Here is a 19,925-nt window from a genome sequence, read left to right on the forward strand (position 1 = left end):
TCTCTTGGCAGAGCTACTGGAGAGGTTGGCCATTTCCTTCTCCAGTTTATTTTACAGATGAGGAAACTGAGGCAAGCAGAGTGAAGTGATTTGACCAGGTAGTGTCTGAGGAGAGATTTAAACTCGGGAAGCTGTGAGTCTTCTCACGCACTTAGCTTTCCAATGTGGACATCAGGGAGGAGCAATTCAACTCAGGTTGTAAACAGGACTTTCTTCACCATTTTTTTTTTTGCGGGGGGGGGGGGGGTCAGTGCTCTGGGGGCGTGGGTCTAGCCGCGGTGAGGCAGCGGATGCACATTTGAGTCGGCGATCCTCCTTGTGCTGGACCAAACCTCTTTCCAGAAGGTAGGACCAATCCCAGGTGCCGCTGGGGCATCAGTGGGCCTGGCCTCGCATCCCCCCAGCTTCTGCCCCCCCCCCATTGTCATTTTCCTTTGCTCATATCTTTGCCGATGGGATGCTATAAAGCCCCCCGCTTGACAGGTCCGCAGAGTGCATCCCCCGGCACATGAGGAGGGCCGGCCCCCGAGTCACGGCCGCCCCCGCGCCAGAACCCCTTCGCGTTCTCCCAGCTCCGGCCGGCCCGCTTCCCGGGACGCGAGCCTGGCGAGACCGGCGGGGCGTCTCCCGTCGCTAGGCAACGGGAAACACTGTGCTCGGCGCGCAGTTAGTTTCCTCTCTCCCCTCGCCCGGCTGGGGCTCACGTTGTCCCGACCGAGAGAGAGCGCCCGCGCCCCCCAGGCTAGGTGAGTGGCGGCGAGGGCGCGGATAAAGCGCAGCCCGGGCTCGAGCGAGAGCGGGAGGGAAGCGAAGGGGTGGGCTCCTTGCTGTGTGGCTCCGGGCGAGGCTCTGGTTCTCTCTGGGCCCTAAGGGTCAGCTGGCCCGGCCCGTTTGGGTCCCCCCTACTCGACCATCCATCTTCCGCCCGTGCGCTTTTCCCTGGGCCTCGAGCACGCTTTGCAGAATTGGGTGGTGGAGAAATTCCCCACCTGCAAAGCGAGGGGGCGCGGGCTAGTCAGACCCCCCTGCTCCTAGTGGGCATTTGATCGATTCTGAGTGGTTGAATGGACTTGGCGCTGACTCTAACAGGGAGGTGGCTCTGGGAGAATCCTAACTGTGAAGTCTGAGAGCCGGAAGCAAGCTTCCCCGAGATCCACTTCAAACCCATTTTACAGATGAGGAAGCATTCGGCCCAGAGGAGCGAGAGCAGCTTCTCCGAGGCCACACAGCATGATTGGAGCCACGGAATTGGGAGGTTTCCCGATTCCAACCCTTGAACTTATTCCATTCTTTGAGATCCATTCCCACTCTAACAGTATGACTCGAGAGTCGGGAAATTGTTTCCACAAGTGGGAGTCAGTCTGGGTTCGGGGAGCACTATGGGAAAACTCATCTGGTCTTTGCTTGAACACATTGTCTCCTCTCCCAGATCACGATGTCCAAAAAGAGCAGACCCCCGAAGAAAGCCCCAAAGGTCCCACAGAATGAAGAAGACATGGATGACGATGCGCAAGAGTCAACATCTTCAATGCCTTCCAGCAGCATCAGTTCCAGTCTCCAAAAAAGGCTGCATTTTGTGGGCCCCAAAGACCAAACCAAAAAGACTAAAGAGCTGAAATTTATACACAGCACCAAAGCCCAAGACCGCACTCGAAACCTCCAGCAGCCAGTAAAGCTGGAACCTCTGGTACGTTTCCTTAGGTCACTTTCCCCTTGTACTTCTGCAGTTGCAGACTCTCAACTTGTGGGTGGATGCCCCTAAGCATGAGACTCCAATTTGAGGGGCTGAAGTCATTTCAGAATCCAGCTTCATCAGAAGGAAGAGGCAGAGAATCCAAAGGGGAAATAGGCAAGACACCATTTCTCTAGGGGATAAAAGTTCATTCATTCGGAAACTTCTAACTCAGGTGTTGAACACAGAGGGGCAGTCACTCATTAAACCATTTCTTTTGCTGGGCTACTCTTTCATTAGTATTACTGAATAGTAATTAATGAATAGTATTAATGAATGGGGCAGCTGAGTGGTACAGTGACTAGCGTCAGGAAGAATCACTTTATTATTACTGTTGTTCATTTCTTTCAGCCTTATCGTGATCCGTTTGGAGAGGTTTCTTGGCAAAGATACTGGAATGGTTTGTCATTTTCTCTCAAGCTCACATAACAATGGGAAATAGAAGCAAATAGGGTTAAGTGACTTGCTCAGGGTGACATGGCTAATAAGTGTCTGGGGCCAGATTTGAATTTAGGAGGATGAAACTTCAGGTCTGGCAATTCTATCCTGTGCACCATCTAGCAGACCCAAAACTCACCTTTCTGAGTTCAAATCTGGCTTCAGACACTAGCTTTTGGAACCCCTGGATAAGTCAATTAACCCTGTGTGCCTCAGTTTCCTCATCTGTATCAAACAACTCCAGATCTTTGCCAACAATAAACAACCAACTTTCCAAAAAAAAAAAAAAAAACCACCTCACAAAGAGTTGAACATGACTGATAAACAATTGAATAGTAAATCCTGTGAATATTTTTTTTCTCCAGTAGTATTTTATTTTTCCAAATACATGTAGATAGATTTCAGGAGTCCTATGAGTATTGATCTGATGTCTCATCTGGAGGGGGTTGGGAGGCAGGTGACCCAGATAGCTCAAAGGTTAAGCTACTGCTTGCTGCATAAATATTGAAAAAAAAGCTTTCAGCACAATCCCAGTAACAGGTTATGTTTGCTTTCCAAGGATCAATCTGGCTAAGTAAGGAGAGGCTCCTCCCTAGGAGGCCCTCCTGAATGAATTCTTGGGAAGGGGGAAGGAAGAAACCTTTGAGGTACTTCTCTTAGCTAACTCTTATATTGGAACTTGCTTCTCCAAATTCCTTCTCTCCCCCTTCATTGCAAATGCATTGTGTAACGCAATCAACAAATCTATCCATAAATATTTATAAAACACCTATGTGCCAAGCACTGTATTAAACATTGGGGATACACAGAAAGTCAAAAGATAGTGCTGCTCAAATAGTTTACAATCTAATGGAGGATCCAACATGTAAGGTAAGAGAAAAAAGAATGTAAAAAAAAATGGTGGTCACTAGCATCAATGTTTTGAAGAAGTTTAAAGAAAAAACTGACTGGAAAAAATGTATATTGAATTGAGGACTTAGGAAATCTTGCTATTCTTCTCACATAACAGTAATAAGATAATCAGTTCAAGTTAATAAGCATTTATTAAATGCCTACTGTATGCCAGGCATCGTGCTAAATGCTGGAAATACAAATGCAAGCAGAAAGTAATCCCTGCTCTCAAGGAGCTTACATTCTAATGGGGAAAAGTAATACATAAAAATGATCCAAAAAGTAGGAGGGGAGAAAGTCCTGTGGAGAGTTAGCTGTGTACTCTGGAGAGAAATGAAGATGTGGTTGTCCTGGGTCTCTTTAAAAATGGAGGTTCTAGAAGACCCCAGCCAATCGGAAATGGAGAGTGCTTCTAACGTGAGAGTTCAGGAGTACAGGGAGCTTGCAGAGTGAAGAGGTTTCTATGGCCTGGTAGAGAAAATCCTGTTGAATTGTCATCTAGGTAGTCTGAAAAGATAACATGGGTAGAGTGATTAATAACACTTTTAAGTGCTAAGCACTTGCTTTTATGCTCAATGAATGTTTGGAATATGCTACTGCCTCATGTTCTTCCTCAATTACAGCACTATCTTCTCCATGAAGTCTTTCCTGACCTGGGGTTCCTGATGCCTCCTGTCCCAAAGTGGCCTTGTACTTATTTCACACACACACACACACACACATATATATATATGTATATATATATACACACATACACACATTTGATACTAGTGATCACCATTTTTTTTTTACATTCTCTTCTCTCTTAGCTTACATGTTGGATCCTCCATTAGACTGTAAGGTATTTGAGTAAGCACTATCTTTTGACTTTCTGTGTTAAGAACTCTTTCTGAAGAAAAAGTATTAGACAAATTGGTTTTTAAAATTAGTATTATTTTTTAATATATTCACAGCAGATCATCTCAGGCAAATCATTCTATCTCTCTGAAACTCAGTTTCTTTATCTATAAAATGAAGTTGGAATGTTCCTTCCAACTTTAAGTCTTGTGCAATTATATAGAATTAGAAGAATTAAAAATGGGAATAATTGGCAAGTAAATGAGTGAATGTTTTTTCTACTGTGGCTTATTTTTTTTCCCCTTTGGCAGCAGCTGGTGTTATAGAAACAGAATGGAACAGTACAAAGAACCCTTGACTCAGCCTTCAAGCCTGAATTAAAGTGTCTGTGTCCTGTAAACAGAGGACTGTATCTCTGTAGACAGAAATGATAATTACATGATCTACCTTGGGGTTGCAAGGAATGCACTTTATAAAAATACGAAACATTATAGAAATAGGAGCTAAAGTTCTGATGCATTTTTGCCAGTGTAGGTCATCCCAAGCACAAATGATATCAAGAGTAGAAAGAACAGGAGGTAAAGTAATGGACTCAGGACAGGATCTCTGTAATAGCATATGGTGAAGTAACAAAGTCTTGATTATAGAAAGGCTAAGGTCTTTCCAAAAGAACTCAAGACCCTAAAATCGGGTGTGGGATTTTGGAAAATGAGCAAGAAAGAAAAATGGAGCAAGAATTATGTAGCAGATAATAAATGCAAAACTTTTCTTTCCTTTAAAGCCTGTACTGAAAGTCTACCAGGACCACAAGGAGCCAGAATATATATATGAACAGAATCGAACAAAATTATTAAGTTCTGGATTGCTCCAACCTACACCCAAACCTTTGGATAGAATACCATCCACTGAAATAGACATTTCATCACAAGTGAAAAAAAAGAAGGTACTTTAGTAATAGTTCATTAATTGTAGCCTCATTTGGAAATAGAACTCGGTTTTTATTCATAAAAGTAGAAGTATTTCTATCGAAGTTAATTTGTCCAGAAAATGAATACTTTCAGCTTAAAGAAAAGAAAAAATATTCAGCCTCCTAATATAACTTATTTAGCTGCCTTTAAAATATCTATTATGTTTATAATCTTTCACATTTAGACTTTTGAAATATCATTCCTTCTCTTTAATATTGGAAGTATTTATGGGGAGCTAGATGGCACAGGGAAGAGAACTGATCCTGGAGTCAGGAGGACCTGAGTTCAAACTCAGACTCAGACACTTAATACTTCCTAACTGTGTGACTCTGGGCAAGTAACTTAAACTCAATTGCCTCATCAGAAAAAAAAATATTTATGTCAAATTAAAATGATGATTACCATCATAGTAATATGATTTAAGGCACCTTCATGAAGAGTGATGTAACAGAGGCTGAAATTCAAGAAGGCTAAAATTCAAGAAGACTGAAAGTCTCAAGTGCCTTAAGCCTCTGCTCTATTCAGCATTTTTATAGATGACTTGAATGGCACAGATGGTATTGTTTATTGAATATTCAGTTTCTGGATAACATGAATTTTGTATGTAGTGACAAGTAGGGGATCTGAGAAGTTTTTTTATTGTTTTTATTTTTTTTTTAAGAGAAGCAATTGGGACTAAGTGACTTGTTCAGGGTCAGATAGCTAGTAAGTGTCTGAGGCTGGATTTGAACTCAGCTTCCTCTGACACCAAGGTCAGTTGTCTATTCACTGTGCCATCTAGCTCCCCCAGTTTGAAAAGCTCTTAACAAACTAGTAAGGCAGGGGATTAAAGTGGAAAGCATGCAGAATCTGGCATCAGGGGACCTGTGTTCAAATTCTGGCTCTCCCTCTTTGTATTTGGGTGATCTTCAGAAACTCATTTTACTTGGCAGAGCTTCAGTTTCCTCCATCTGTAAACTGAGGGATACCCTTGACATAAGAGGGAATTTGGAAGTTGGATGTATTTGGGAGTGGGGGAGAAGATGTTGTAATACTTGCCATACAGACCACAGTCTACTGAAATTGCCTCGTTCTGTGTGACTCAGTTTGCCCTTTCTGAAATGATTAAAAGGCAGGGAGACAAGGCTCTCAATCATTGATCATTTCTGCTGATTTCTACACCTAAGATTCTTCAAATATTATATAAGAGAATATACATATAAGTTATATATAAGTATATAATTTATATAATTTTTGGTTCTGTTCATATTTTATATAAATTTTATATAAGAATGAGGCAAATCTAAGACAAAGCTTAACAGAGAGCAATGTAAACTTGTATAGATGGGTTAAAAAATCAGTTGCACAAGAACAATAGTAGAAATACTTAGTTACACAGCAATTCTAGTCTAAGATTTAAGGGGCTTAACAGCATGTGAACTCAAGATGGGTCAATAGTGTGACATTGAAACCAAAAGGAACAAACAAACCAGGAGAGCCTTAGGCCATATTGTGAGAGATAACATTTAGACAGGTCAGGCAATAGTCCCACTGTAATTTGTATCGTACAAAAGTATTAGATACATGGTTCTGAGCATCATATTTTAGGAACAACATTTTTTAAAGTTAAAGAACAAAAAAGGAATACCTATTGTTTCCATATCTTACTGTGATTAAAAAAAAAAAAAAAAAAACTGTGGTCCTGCATTACACAAAAACTAACACTCTAAATGTGGCTTACTTTAGAAACGACATTTTACTGAAGATGAAGTCCCTTCCTCTTCTCAACCACCGGCCAGTAGAGGGAGGGCGATAGTGAAAAAACAAATGTCTTCCACTTATCCTTCATTAACTTTTGAAGACCGAGAAGACGTCATTAATTCTAACATTAATGACCCTTTGCAAATTGTCAAAATAATACGTGAGAATAGTCACCTTGGATTCCTGTATATGATCCCTGCAGTGCCAACGTCATCCATTGAATATAGTCCCTATAATTTGAGGTGAGTTATTAGCCAGGAAAACAAATCTCATAGAGTATGTCCCATTGCCGATTGCCAGTGGTTTTTAAGACTTCATGATAACTATCTTAAATCTATACTAATTTTTGGTGATCATCCAATTATTCATGCATTCTGCTATTATATTTACTTTTTCCATGAGCTTCTGAATGCAAAATGACAAATAATTCATTATTGATTACCTAGGGCTTTTTAAAATGTATTTGGTCATGCTAAAATAATTAGTTATGTATAAATATAATTGTGAAAAATGCTTTTTTTTTTTTCAGAATCTATAGTTGTTGACAAATGGAGAGAATTAGGGATTGAATTTGTCATTTCCTTGGTACAGGAAATGCTTAGGGGAAGGATATCCCTTTCCCAATGCAAGACAACAATTTCACTATAATTTATAATTGTGGAGAGTTGCCAAGAACACTGAGAAATTGAGCAATTTTATCGATGTCATCTCAGAGATAGTGTATGTCAGAGGCAAAACTCAAATCGTGGTCTTCTTGGCTTTAAGATTGGCTCTCTTACCGTTTAAACACACTGCCCCTGCATTATGGAAAGAAAAATCGTATATGAGAAGTATAGGAGATAATGTGCTTTATTTTCACATGGCATGTCAACTTTTGTTGTATAATTTAGGCATAAAGCAAAGAACAAAAAAAGAGCTTTAGAAGTAATTTCTTTATGACTAATCATTAATGAGAGATTGGAACTCGGGTCCTCGAAGTTCAGACTGGCACTCATCACTGTGCCATCTAACTGCCCCACTTGATGAGTTTTTTAAAAATATTCTGATAGTTATTTCAATAGATTTAATTTTTTTATAATCCTATATATTTTGTTTTATGTATCTAAAATTATCCCATAAAAAAGAATTATAGGTTTAACCCAATTGCCAAAAGGTTCATGACACAAACCAATTTAAGAACTAATCTAAGACATTAAGTTGCAGAGGAGAGGTTGAGCTGCAGTGATAGAGGGACTTTTCTTGCCTGGGAGTTCCCTCCATTAATAAAATCATAGATATAATTCATATCCCCAATATTATAAAGAATCCACAAGACACATGTACTCTGGACAATAAAAGAAGAATTTAGACTCATAACATTTCTCTTGTAAATTATTGTTATTGTTCAGAGTCTGACTTCATGACCTCCTTTGAGATTTTCTGGGCAGACATACTAGATTAGGTTGCCATTTCCCTCTCCAATTCATTTTACAGATGAGGAAAGTGATAAAGTGACTTTCCCAGAATCACAAAGCTAATAAGTGTCTGAGGCTGGATTTAAATTCAGGAAGATGAGTCTTCTTGACTCCAGGCCCAACCCCTCATAAATACCACAGTTCTATTTCATGCCATCTTGGGGGCTTGTGAAAGGATTAGGTGAGAGTATTCTGAGAATTTCAAATTAGGAGGAAATAAGAGCCCTTGGTATCAGAATGAAGTTGGGGACAGTTGAGGAAAATGGAAGGTCTTGAATTTCAAGACTTGTTTAGTCACTCAACTAGCATTTATTAAGCATTGACCAAATAGGGAGGACTGTGAAAAACCGAATTGTTTCCTTCTGCTCTTTTCATATGCAAAGCTAGTGTTGAGCTGGTGGAACTCAAAACTGAGAATTGACTGATTGAAAATAGGCAAAAGTGATTGCAAATCCCATTTACAAACAGCCAATTTGGGGAAATAAATTCAGTATCTTGAAATAATATCATATCTCCCTCCTAAGGACAGCCACTTATACTCAATATCATCAAGCCAACCAAGTGTCTAAGTCTTGGGATTTACAAGCTTACCCTGGTGGTCTGCACATGCCCAAATGGGTAGAGGTCCTGAATAAATGCTGTTCTCTGTAGCGATCTCCTGATTCCCTCTCTCTTGCTTAGCACCAATTTGTGAATAAGAATATACAAGTTTATGGGATAAATCTTAAAGAGGAAATGTGATATAATGGAAAGACCACTGAACTGGGTTGTTTATTTTGTTTTGTTTTTTATCCAATCTGAATTCCAATCCCAGCTCTGTCACCTACTCCCTCTTCTATAAAGTGAGGGTGAATTAGTCTAAGGTTATCTCCAGTTCTAGCTATATGATTCTATAAACTGAGCTCTGAGCCCCCACTGGCAAGAAAAGACTGTATCTTTCTGAACTTGCTGTATTTCAGAGAATACAAGTCATGTGTCCAGGGCAGAATGACCCTGTGTTTCTACAAAAGCATATAGACATGCTTGGATATGACAAACTACACTTACTCAGCATAGAATATATGAACAAATAGTACCTAATAACTAGAGAATGATGAATAATAAAATGCTGAAGTTTTCCATATGTCTGAGAGTCTGCTGCTCTTGCATAACCCAGTGGACATAGGACCAATGTGAATCCAGGCTTTATGAAGAATTGGATTTTTTTTAGCTCACCACTTCTGCTTGCCTTTGAGCAGACAAAGGAGAGAAAAGGACAGAAATTTCAGAAGACCTCTGTTCCTGAATCTTATGGCAAAGGAGATACACTCAACATCCAGGTGGACTCAGGGGAAAATTGAATCTAAGAAGGTGGAGAATGTTCCCTCTCCTGGGTGTATTGTTCTGGCTAAGATCCATGTCTTCAATTGCCCATCGGTAGCCTCTCACAGAACAGGGTCGGGGAATTCAGCCCGCAGCCCAGGAAGCAGTCGTGCTGCCATCCTAGGGTCTGGCATCTCTTTCCCTCCCCACTTTACCTAATGCACAATTTTCTCCTCCAGCTAATGGACCTCTCAGCTCACTTCTTGTAACCATTTCCCTGGAATAATAGATTCTCTTAGCAAGAAAGTATCTCAATTTGTTTACATTAGTTTCTGTTGCTACTTTCTCTTATACTCCCCAGGAAGTTTCAAGCTGTTTCCCTTTTCTGCTAATTTAGCTTCCCAGTGACTGCCTTATCAATCAGGCAATCAAGCAATCAAGCAATCTGGGTCAGATACTGTGCCAGCCTCTGGGAATAAAAAGAAAAAAAAATATTCCCTTGTCTCAAGAAGCTTACAAATTGCAAATTACAAGTGAGATAAATTATGTTAAATGCTTTGGAAACTGTATGGTACACACACACACACACACACACACACACACACACACAGAGAGAGAAAATGTATGGCACAATCTAGCTATGAACTATTATTATTAGGTAAGGGACATAGGAGATAGATTGGCGTCAGGAAGATCTAAGAATCTTCCTCATAACACTACTGCTTTAATCTAGGACTGGTTTTCAGACTGTTTCCTATCTCTTGAATAGGGCTAATAAGAGAAAACTTATGTGACAGGATTACTATAAGGATTAAATAAGATCATATATAAAACACTTTGCAAACCAAGTTTTTGATGCGCGTTAACTATTATAACTGTTGATTTATCAGAAACTTGATAATAGTTAATGTTTATTGCCTTAAAGTTTGTAAAATGTTTTACAAACATTATTTCATTTTATCCTCATAATAACCTTATGAGGTGAGCGTTATTATTATGTCCATTTTATAAATGAGAAAACTGAGGCAAACAAATTAAGTGATTTGTCCAGAGCCACTGGGATAAGTAAATATCTGAAGTTAAATTTGAACTCGTGTTCCTAACTGGCCCCAATGCTCTCTCGCCATACTATATGGCTCCCTCAGGTAACTGTAAATGTAAGAAAGCTAAATAGTACTTAGGGAGCAAAGGCCTTCATTGGTGGCAGAGAGCAGGAAAGGATTCATGGAGATGATGGAGCTCCAGCTGCATTTTGAAAGAAGTAGGGCATTCTATGAGACAGGAATGAGAAGGGTATTAATTACGGGCATGGGGGACAGCAATCGCAAAGGAATGGAGACTGGTGATGGGGTGCCATATATAATAAGCAAAAAGGAACCTATCACCTGGAGAACATAGCAGGGTGAATCAATGATTTGGGTTATCTAGAAAAGGCTTTAAAAGTCAGAAGAATTCATGTTTTATCTCAAAAATAATAGGGAGCCTTTTGAGTTTACTTAGTAAGGAAGAGATGTGATCCTATCTCTGCACAAGAATATTACTTTGCAGTGATGAAGAGAATGAATTAGAATTGGGAGAAACACAATGTAGAAAGACCAATTAAGTTATCGAAATCATTAAGGGAAAATTTATGAGGCCTTGCACTAAATTGACGCCTGATGGGTAGACAGAAGGGGTCCTAGTCCCTGAACATAATAACTCCCTGCCCATGATATCTTTAAGATGGCATAGTTCTTACAAGACAGGGGTGCTTATTATATATGGCACCCCATCACCAGTCTCCATTCCTTTGTGATTGCTGTCCCCCATGCCCGTAATTAATACCCTTCTCAGTCCTGTCTCATAAATGCCTCAGCTATAATACAACCTCTAGTTCTACTTGTCTTAGAAGTTTGGGGGATAAAAGGGAAGAGAAAAAAACTCAGCAGACTGAGAATGGGATCATCCTATTACTTTTCCACTTAACTTTTCATAGCAAAGATCCCTCTGTACTATCCTACAGTCCCTACCACAGTATGGGTAGAGTAAAATGTCTGAACTTTTGGAGAACTGGAACTTTGTTACTTTTTTTTCCTATTCTTAGAGTCATTTCCATTGTTTCCTTCTCTTTCTGTTTTATGTTTATTTCCTTCTCCTTTATTCCTCCTTTACTCTTACTTTCCTCACATTTGCTGAGCCTATAAAATTTAATTAATTTTTTTTAGTTTTATCTGAGACTTGATACTAATTTCCCTCAATTCTTCCTCTTCAAATATAGATATAATTTTGTGCTATGGGATGGTGGTGGTTTGGGAAAATAATTTTATCAAAAAAGAGGTTACCTATCATCCTTCTTAGTTTTTATATGGTTTCATGATCTGCTCTTCTGGATTTGACTCATGTACATTGTAAATATCTTACACATACATAATTATTCGCATTTTCTCATCTGTATATGGTGAGATTCATATCACATTCTATATATGAATGTGATCTCTTTGAGGGCAGGGATTGTGTCTTAACTATTTTTTTTTTCTTTGTGCTTTCCCCTGTCATGCTTGGTGCAGTTCCTAGCATAGAACAAGCTTAATAAATTCTCCTTACCTGAAAAAAAAATGGTTATCATAAAGTTCTCTTATTGTTATGACCCATAATTATGAGCAAATAAAGATTTGTTTCAGGTATAGAATAGATTTTTCTAGATCAAGATTAGACGAGATAAATCTTATGACATGTTTTTACTATAAAAGTTGTAGAATTTAAGTAATAGACTTACATTTGTAAGCTTGTAGATTCTCAGTGTTTCTGAAAACTAAAAATAATAGTTTTATAAGAGCACTTCAAAGTTTTTGGGTTGTTTTTTTTTAAGAGCTTTACAGTTATCATTTTATTGGATCCTCACAGTCACTCCAGGAAGTTAGTAGTATTATTATAACCAATCCACAGATAGGAAAGTTTAGGCTGAAAAAGATTTGAATTTCATAGAATCTTCAATTTAGAGCCAGAAGAGATTTTTTAAATCATACACTCCAACTCCCTAATTTTACAGATGAGAAAATTTGCAAATTTGCACTCAGTCTTTCTGACAACACATTAGCCACTGTGGAAGTTACCTCTACTAAGACTTCTGAAGAAATTTGAAGGTAGAATAGATCACCATACCACTCTTGGTAAAATCTTTCAGAAGTCATTCTAGACTTTTCAAGAGAGCAGCAGAGTAGATTTTATGTATGATATATGTATATATACATATATATGTATATATATGTGTATGTAGATATATATAATATATATATAATCTTCACTTTGCTTCTTGCATCAAGTAAAGAATTTGAAAGGCAACCTCTTGGTTTTATCCAAATCTAAGAGTTTATGATCTTTCTGAGTTTGATTTAACTCCCTCCAGGGGATGAGCTAAGTACCTTCCTGAGATTCCTTTTCATTCTGTTCTCAATTTATTCACATTTAAAGATGATTCCTAGAAAATAGTGTTGTTGTTTTTTCGTTGTTGTTGTTTACAATTATTTTTCTAACAGAATATGGTAGGGACAAATAGGGATAAGGACTGGATCTATGATTTTGTTGTCAATAGAGAGGACTCCCGAGTGAGTTGTTTCCCTCTACCGATGCAGATTAACACCTTTTCTGCAACTTACAGGTTTGGAAATTTCCTTAGGGCATTGAAACATTAAGTCATTTTCCCAAGCACACAGCCAAATATGAGTCAAAGATGAGAATTAAATCCACTTGGCTTCAAGGCCGTCCAATATTCTGCACTGTTCTCTACTAAGTGAATATCATAATTGATGAAATGTCATTTAAATTTGCCTTACTCCATTCATTCACCATAATTTCATTTTTTCCTAGAGTTGTAAGTTATGAAAATATTATCAAGAATGATTACTACACTATTAGCCAAAAAGCAGTAACTCACACTTGCAATGAAGAAGTGGAATTTATTGAGCTTAATCGATGGGAGCAGGAATATCTGTATCACCAAGAGCTCACCAAGATCCCCATCTTTTCACGTTTTCGCAAATGGAAAGCATTTACTGTGTGGAGAACGAACGTCCGCTCTAAGAAAACTAGTGGATGCAGAAAAGCTCTGCAAAATAATCTGTTCATTGTGAATGATGTATGTATTTGTTCATCACATTATTTCTCAAGAATTCTCCATCTGCTAGAAATGTTAGGGGGTGATAATGGTTATTGATTTCCTGAGTGGGAATGCTGGCAACCTTGGATATTGACCCAAGCCCTCCATTTCCTGACACCAGGCATTTCCCCTGGCCAATTCCCATACTTGGAAGGTTCTCTCCATCTCCATCTCCTGGCTTCCCAGGCTTCTTTTAGATTCCAGCAAAAATCCCACCTTCTCTATTAGTGGTCTCAAACTCCGATAGAGATACACAAGGATCTCTGCAGGGCCATCTTGACTTAGAAAACCATTAACATTTTCTGTGTTTCACTGTATTTTTAATTATTTTGTTAAATATTTCCCAATCAGATTTTAATATGGTTTAGCCTATTTGAGAGTGTTACTGGCCACAGTGTAGTCTGTGTATTTGATATATCTGTTCTCTCAGGAGCCTTTTCCAGCCTTAATTCTTGGGCCTGTCTTCCTTGTTTCTTATTTATCTCGTATGTAGCTTTTTTCTACATAATAATTTGCATTTCATGTCTTCCATTAGATTTTTAGTTCCTGTGGGTCACAGTCCAGACCATTTTCCTTTTTTTCATATCAGTATTTAGTACAATGTCTGGCTTGTAGTAGACTCTTAATAAATATTTATTGACTGACTGACTTTGATTTACTGTATTTATATACATAGCACATTGCACAATAGTGTCTGACACATTGCAGATGCTTAAGATATGAGCACTGATTCATTGGTTAATGCAATAGAAGGATGGAAAGAGGCAAAAGACACTCCCTGCCCTGGAGGAGGAGGAGACAACAAGCAAATATATGTAAATTGTAAATAAGAGATAATTAGTAGAGAATTAAGAGGTATTCTGAAAGGCTTTCAGTAAAAAAATGAAATTTCAGTTGATACTTGAAAGGAAGCCAGGGAAGCAAAGAGGCTGAGATGAGGAGGGAAAACATTCCAAGTGTGGGGGACTGGCAGAGAAAATGTCCTGAGTTGAGAGATGGAGGGTCTTGTTCATGGAGCAAGAGGAGTATGGATCATGGAGAAGGCTAGGATCACCAGGAATAAATATGGGAAACTTGGAAAGGCAGGTGGAGGAAGGTTATGAAGGGTTTGGGATGCTAAGCAATGGAATTTGTACTTGATCCTGGTGTTTTCAGGGAGTCCGGTGACTCCCTGAAATAGGAGGTAACATGGTTGGACCTCCACTTCAGGGAAATTCCTTTGGTGGCTGAAGGAAAGATTGGTTAAAATGGAAAGAAGGTTGTTGATGTCATAAGAAATTCTGTTATTATCACATTCTCTCTCCTAAACTGACTTTTTCTAGGGAATTAATGTTGTAACTAGCTAATTTATTATTCTGCTAATTCAATTCTATTGAGAACCTCGGGATCCCTTCTGAAAAGTAGTGTAAGAAGGTAGTGACCAATACATGATGTAACTTCTAAAACAAAATCCAAGCCGGACATATTGGTGCACGTCCATAATTCCTGTTACAGTAGATACTGATTGATGGATGATTTCATCTCTGGAGTCTGGAACTGAGCTAAAGCCAACAATGTGTCTGCACCAATATGATGAATCCCAAAGCTTCAGAGGAAGGTGTGAACTCTCCCAGGTCAGAAATGGAGCAGGTCAAAGCTTCCAAGATAATCAGCAATAGGATCAAGCCCATGACTGGTACTTCACTTCCAGTTTAGGTGACATAGATCCAATCTCCCCCAAAATTAAATTTAATGAATTTAATTTTTAAAATGATGATTCATTATCCTGAAAATGTGCTGTGAGAAATAATACAAGTTATGCCATTTCTTACACTCACCCTCTCTCCTTGAGTCCTTTATCAATTCCTGCCCCAAATGAAGGCTGAAGGTGTTGGTATAGATATGTGTTATCAAGAATTGCAAGTTTTATCAGAGAGAAATATTGATAAAATTGCTTCAATTGTAATCTGTCAGTTTTGTTTTGATTCAGTTCTTGCGACCTGCTCTTCTCCAGATAAAACAAATGTGTTATGACCTAAGTTTTATGGTACTTTGCTGTATTGAAAGAGGACACATATATACTTTGTTAGAATTTAAGGCAGTCCAACTCAAACAATTAGGGGAGGTGAGTAGTTTTACCCACAGATTCCAATACTGTTTTTTGGTTGTTTCCATTTTTATGTTGTTGATGATGTCTCTCTTTTATTTTCAATCAAATTTTAGGCAACAGATCGCCTTTCATATTTCAGAAATGTAGCAAAAGATGTAGTGAGAAATGCTTGCCGAAATGCTTTGCGGGCTTCCGGATTCATTCCTGATGATTGCCTTCTTGAAATGGCCGCGAAAGGTATGAAATTGGAAGAAGCTCTTATATTAGAATTTCAAAATATTTAAAGTGTCGGCCAGATTTTGGTTCTATGAAGTCATTTAATTTTCTATTTTTTCTTAAAATTTAAACTATGTTAGTATTTTTAAATTTTCCCAAATGTATGTGTGAGAAAGTATACTTTTTTGGTGTAGCAGGGTGAGGAAAAAATGATGTTCATTCAGCCTTTGTCTTTTTCTAAGGAATTGTGGTGACTGAAATAATCTATGCAATCTAAGGAACAGAAATCATTCTTCCCTATGTTTGGGGGTAGGGTGGGGAGGGAACAATTGCCAACATGAAGAAAATCAAACACTTACTATTAACTTGAGATAATAAGTATCTAATTCCTAGGGTATAATTTTCTGAATGTGTAGTTTGTATTTTATTATATAGTTTTCCTTTTAAGAAGAGGAGGGAAAAATGGGGAGAAATCATTTTATTATAATGTGTGATCATCCCATGAAGGCACTAAAAAAGCATAGCTAATTGCTGTCCCAATGAAATTATCAATGTGGTTTCAGCACTAATAGGTTAAAAAAAGAAAAGAGTGATATGATTGGGACAGAAGTGAACAAACACTATTCTAGAAGCCAGGACTAATTCAGGTTTTACCAATAACTTGGACAAGTCAGTTGTCTGAGGCCATATTTGAACTTCCTGACTCCAGACCCAGTGCTCTAAATATTATGTAATGAATATGGGGTCCATGAATTAATGGAAGAAATATAGAATGTTTCTATGTATACGGGGCTACAAATACAAAAGGGAAGACAGTCCTTGATCCTAAGGAGATTATATCTTACGAGAAAAGATAATATATATTGGAGAGTGGTGACTAGAGAGTAGGATATTTTGGTTTGGAAAGTTACTAGGATGGTGAAGTTAACAGATACATACTTCCAGAGGCAATAACCCTATTGATTTGTTCATAACCCAATACTGAATGGGTCTAATCTTGAGAGTGATATCACATGGCATCCTATATAGTTATTCTGTTTCCCATTTAGAGTTGCCTTTGGGAAATCTCAAAAAACATCAGAAATAGATTTCTAATCCTCCAGAAATAGAGGTAAATGAATCCTCAGCTTCCATGAAAAAAATTCATAGGATACAGGACAACTTTTATTTCACCTCTATGCTTAGCACAATGCTTAATACATAAGAGATACTTAATTAATATGTATTAACTGACCAGTCTCACAGAAAATTTGGAAGCAGCACTGTTTCCTAGTGGATAAACTGCCAGGCCTGAAGTCAGGAAAATATGAGTTAAGCCTCATACACTTACTAGTTGTATGACCCTAGAAAAGTCACCTCACCCAATTTACCTCAGTTTCTTCATCTGTAAAAATGAACTAGAAAAGATAATGACAAACCACTCCAGTAGCTCTACAAGAAAATCTGAAATGGTATCTTAGAGAGTCAAGCTTGACTGAAAACAACTGAACAATAACTCCCTTATCTTTCCTTTTCTCCCAGAGCCCTTTACAATCCTCTAAACTAATCGCATAACCTTAACATTATAAAACATATGTTTTATGTGTTTTTGCACTTACATCAGGAGGGAATGAATTAGCCAATGAGCTAGCCCAATATTTTTATTTTGAAAATTTTTCTATCATATTTGTTTAGAATTTGACTATCATTTCCTTCCATGATAATGGGAAAAAAATAGACTATTTACTTGAAAGATCTTTTTCATTTTTCCCCTAAAAACACTATTTAACATTTAGCAACATGTTTTGTTATTTTCTTTAGATGATGCGGCAAGACCAAGTTCTCCAAGTATCATTGAAGCAGGAGCTGAACGTGATGTTTATGGAGAACCTGAGAAAATGACTTATACAGAACAGGCCAGCAAAAGGCATCACTGCACACGGCTGACGTGGTTGGTAACTCTTTTCCCCATAAATGCCAATTGTACTGTTTATTTTCTATAGTTTTCACTCAAAAACAAATCATCCTCCTATCAAGTTTCAGTAACAGTAAAGAGGCAGCATCTGTATAACAATTTTAATTCAGCTAGAAGTCTACTGCCCTCGGGAATGAGGTACAAAGATAGATAGATAGATAGATAGATAGATAGATAGATAGATAGATAGATAGATAGATAGATAGATAGATAGATGGATGGATGGAGTTAGCCAGTTGGAGGTGCCCAGGAGGTCTCAGGTGGCAGTTCCTCTGGGTCAAGAGTGTGAAGGAGACTTTACCAGATGGTACTACTAAGTGGAACAGGTGGGAGTAAAAATGGAACAGTGGCTGGAGTAGGTTGGTCTCAGGGTATTGACCTAAGTAGTGATTTTAAAGTTTTATCCTTTTATTGGTTTTGTTTTATTTAAAATTTTAAAAAACTTTTTTATTAAAGTTTGCTCCCCTTGCCCTTCCCCACTTTTTTCTTTCCATTGTAAAAAAAAAAAAAAACCAAAAAGTTTATAGCAAATAATGACTCCATGATAATATTGCAGAATGATATTGATTCAGACGATGTGTAGGATTTTCGAATTCTTAAGGGTATCTTTTATCTCATCTTTGGGGGTCAGGCTTTTTTTCTGGGAGCATATGTCTAAAATCATAAAATGGTTATAACAGAAGTCAATAAAGAAAGCCTGGTTTTTCTTTCAAATATTTGCCTTGTGTTCAAATTTTCAGGAACACATGCTGTATACAATGAGGTCAGGTTATATTCTTTTCTCTTCCAAGCTTTATTCGTCTCACTGACTATCTAATTGTGAATACATTGCATGTGCTGACAGTCAACTCCATTAACACTCTTTTGAATTATCTTATGGAAAAATTAAACCTGACACCTCCAGTTGAAGTTATCCAGAAATGGATTGAGGAGAAGATGGAAATAGTGGAAAAAAAGGTAGGATTAAAATTAAACTAAATGTGTTCATTAACCAATTGGGTGCAGATGATATGGAGAGGGGATGTTGGATATAGAAGAAATGACAGCACAATTCAAGAAAACTATTATGGATGAGTTAAAAATAATATATTTTGGAGTCCAAGTGTGCTGAGTAGAATATAATTGAGTATTTCAAATTTTAAAATTTGAACAGTCAATTTGAACAAAATTTGACCAATCAAGGGGAATAAGTGAAAGTTTTCTGCCTTTAAAGTATGCTTTATATAGTATCCTTGCAATAGGTGATAGACATGACTTAATCAAAAGAAGAGTAGATGAGAGAGTAAATGAACCAATTATCAATGAGGGTTGTATAGTGTTTTTTCCCCTTAAATGTACCACTTGCTACCTCCCAGATTTGAAGTGCTGTTTGGGGTAATCAAGTAATCATGAATCCCTACTCAATGGTCTTTCTGTTGCTGGATATAATAAACGCACTTCAAGTCAGTAAAATGCATCAAAAAGCAAGGTAAATAACAAAGCATGAATTAGATGTAGGGCACCTAAACAAAGAGGGACAAAATTTTCTTCTGGCCCTTGAAACAACAGGTGAGTTCGATTTTTTCCAAGCCCTTCAGAAAAAGCTCACAGTTCATCTGAAGTCATGGCTGCCTGTTTTAATAGTATTAATTGTCGTGCTTCCTTTTTTCTTGGAGAGGAGGGTGATTTCTTGAGTCATCCAAAGTCAACTGCAAGTCATAGATCAGGATGACTGGCAATGGTCCAAGGTGCAGTAGCCTTTTAAAACTAAGGTCTTTCCCAAATCCCAGTTTGTCTGAAGTAAAACACTTTCAGTGATTTAAGGCTAGGTAAGAATTGAAGTATATACAAAGGCAGTCTTTGGGGCCTAGAATCAGATTTCTATCAGGAGAGTGATCACCACCAGGAGATTTTTTTATTTGCTAATAGAGATTTTACAGACTCATTTTCCCCTTCACAAATTGGAAGTTCTTGACCACAAAGTGACATTCAATGTGTGAATCTAGTGCTCAATCTCAAGTTTGCTTTTTCAAAGAATAAGTCTAGAAGGGAGGACTTTCAGAGTCTTAGATTCTCTAGAGAGGAGGGGTCATAGGCTGTTTGTTCTGGGAGCATCAGCCCAGCGAGGTCTTAAGCAGTAGATCACTCTCCTAGAAACCCCAAAGATTACCTTTTTATATACCATAGAAG

The 19,925-nt window shown here is 38.0% G+C and overlaps 1 protein-coding gene across 1 annotated transcript in view; it reads left to right on the forward strand.

Moving 5' to 3' along the window:
* The first annotated feature begins 658 nt into the window (after window positions 1-658).
* The window catches only part of DNAH6 (dynein axonemal heavy chain 6), a 206,349-nt gene continuing 187,082 nt past the window's right edge, over window positions 659-19,925 (forward strand). The window contains exons 1-11 of the mRNA XM_051974340.1: window positions 659-746; window positions 1,430-1,687; window positions 4,680-4,841; window positions 6,342-6,357; window positions 6,611-6,848; window positions 13,209-13,476; window positions 15,467-15,601; window positions 15,700-15,823; window positions 17,603-17,732; window positions 18,548-18,713; window positions 19,063-19,066. Of these exons, the coding sequence (XP_051830300.1) occupies window positions 1,436-1,687; window positions 4,680-4,841; window positions 6,342-6,357; window positions 6,611-6,848; window positions 13,209-13,476; window positions 15,467-15,601; window positions 15,700-15,823; window positions 17,603-17,732; window positions 18,548-18,713; window positions 19,063-19,066 (1,495 nt within the window). The 5' untranslated portion in view covers window positions 659-746; window positions 1,430-1,435. The remainder of the gene's footprint in view (window positions 747-1,429; window positions 1,688-4,679; window positions 4,842-6,341; window positions 6,358-6,610; window positions 6,849-13,208; window positions 13,477-15,466; window positions 15,602-15,699; window positions 15,824-17,602; window positions 17,733-18,547; window positions 18,714-19,062; window positions 19,067-19,925) is intronic.

This window comes from Antechinus flavipes, chromosome 2, assembly GCF_016432865.1.
Source record: "Antechinus flavipes isolate AdamAnt ecotype Samford, QLD, Australia chromosome 2, AdamAnt_v2, whole genome shotgun sequence".
Lineage (NCBI taxonomy): Eukaryota > Metazoa > Chordata > Mammalia > Dasyuromorphia > Dasyuridae > Antechinus > Antechinus flavipes.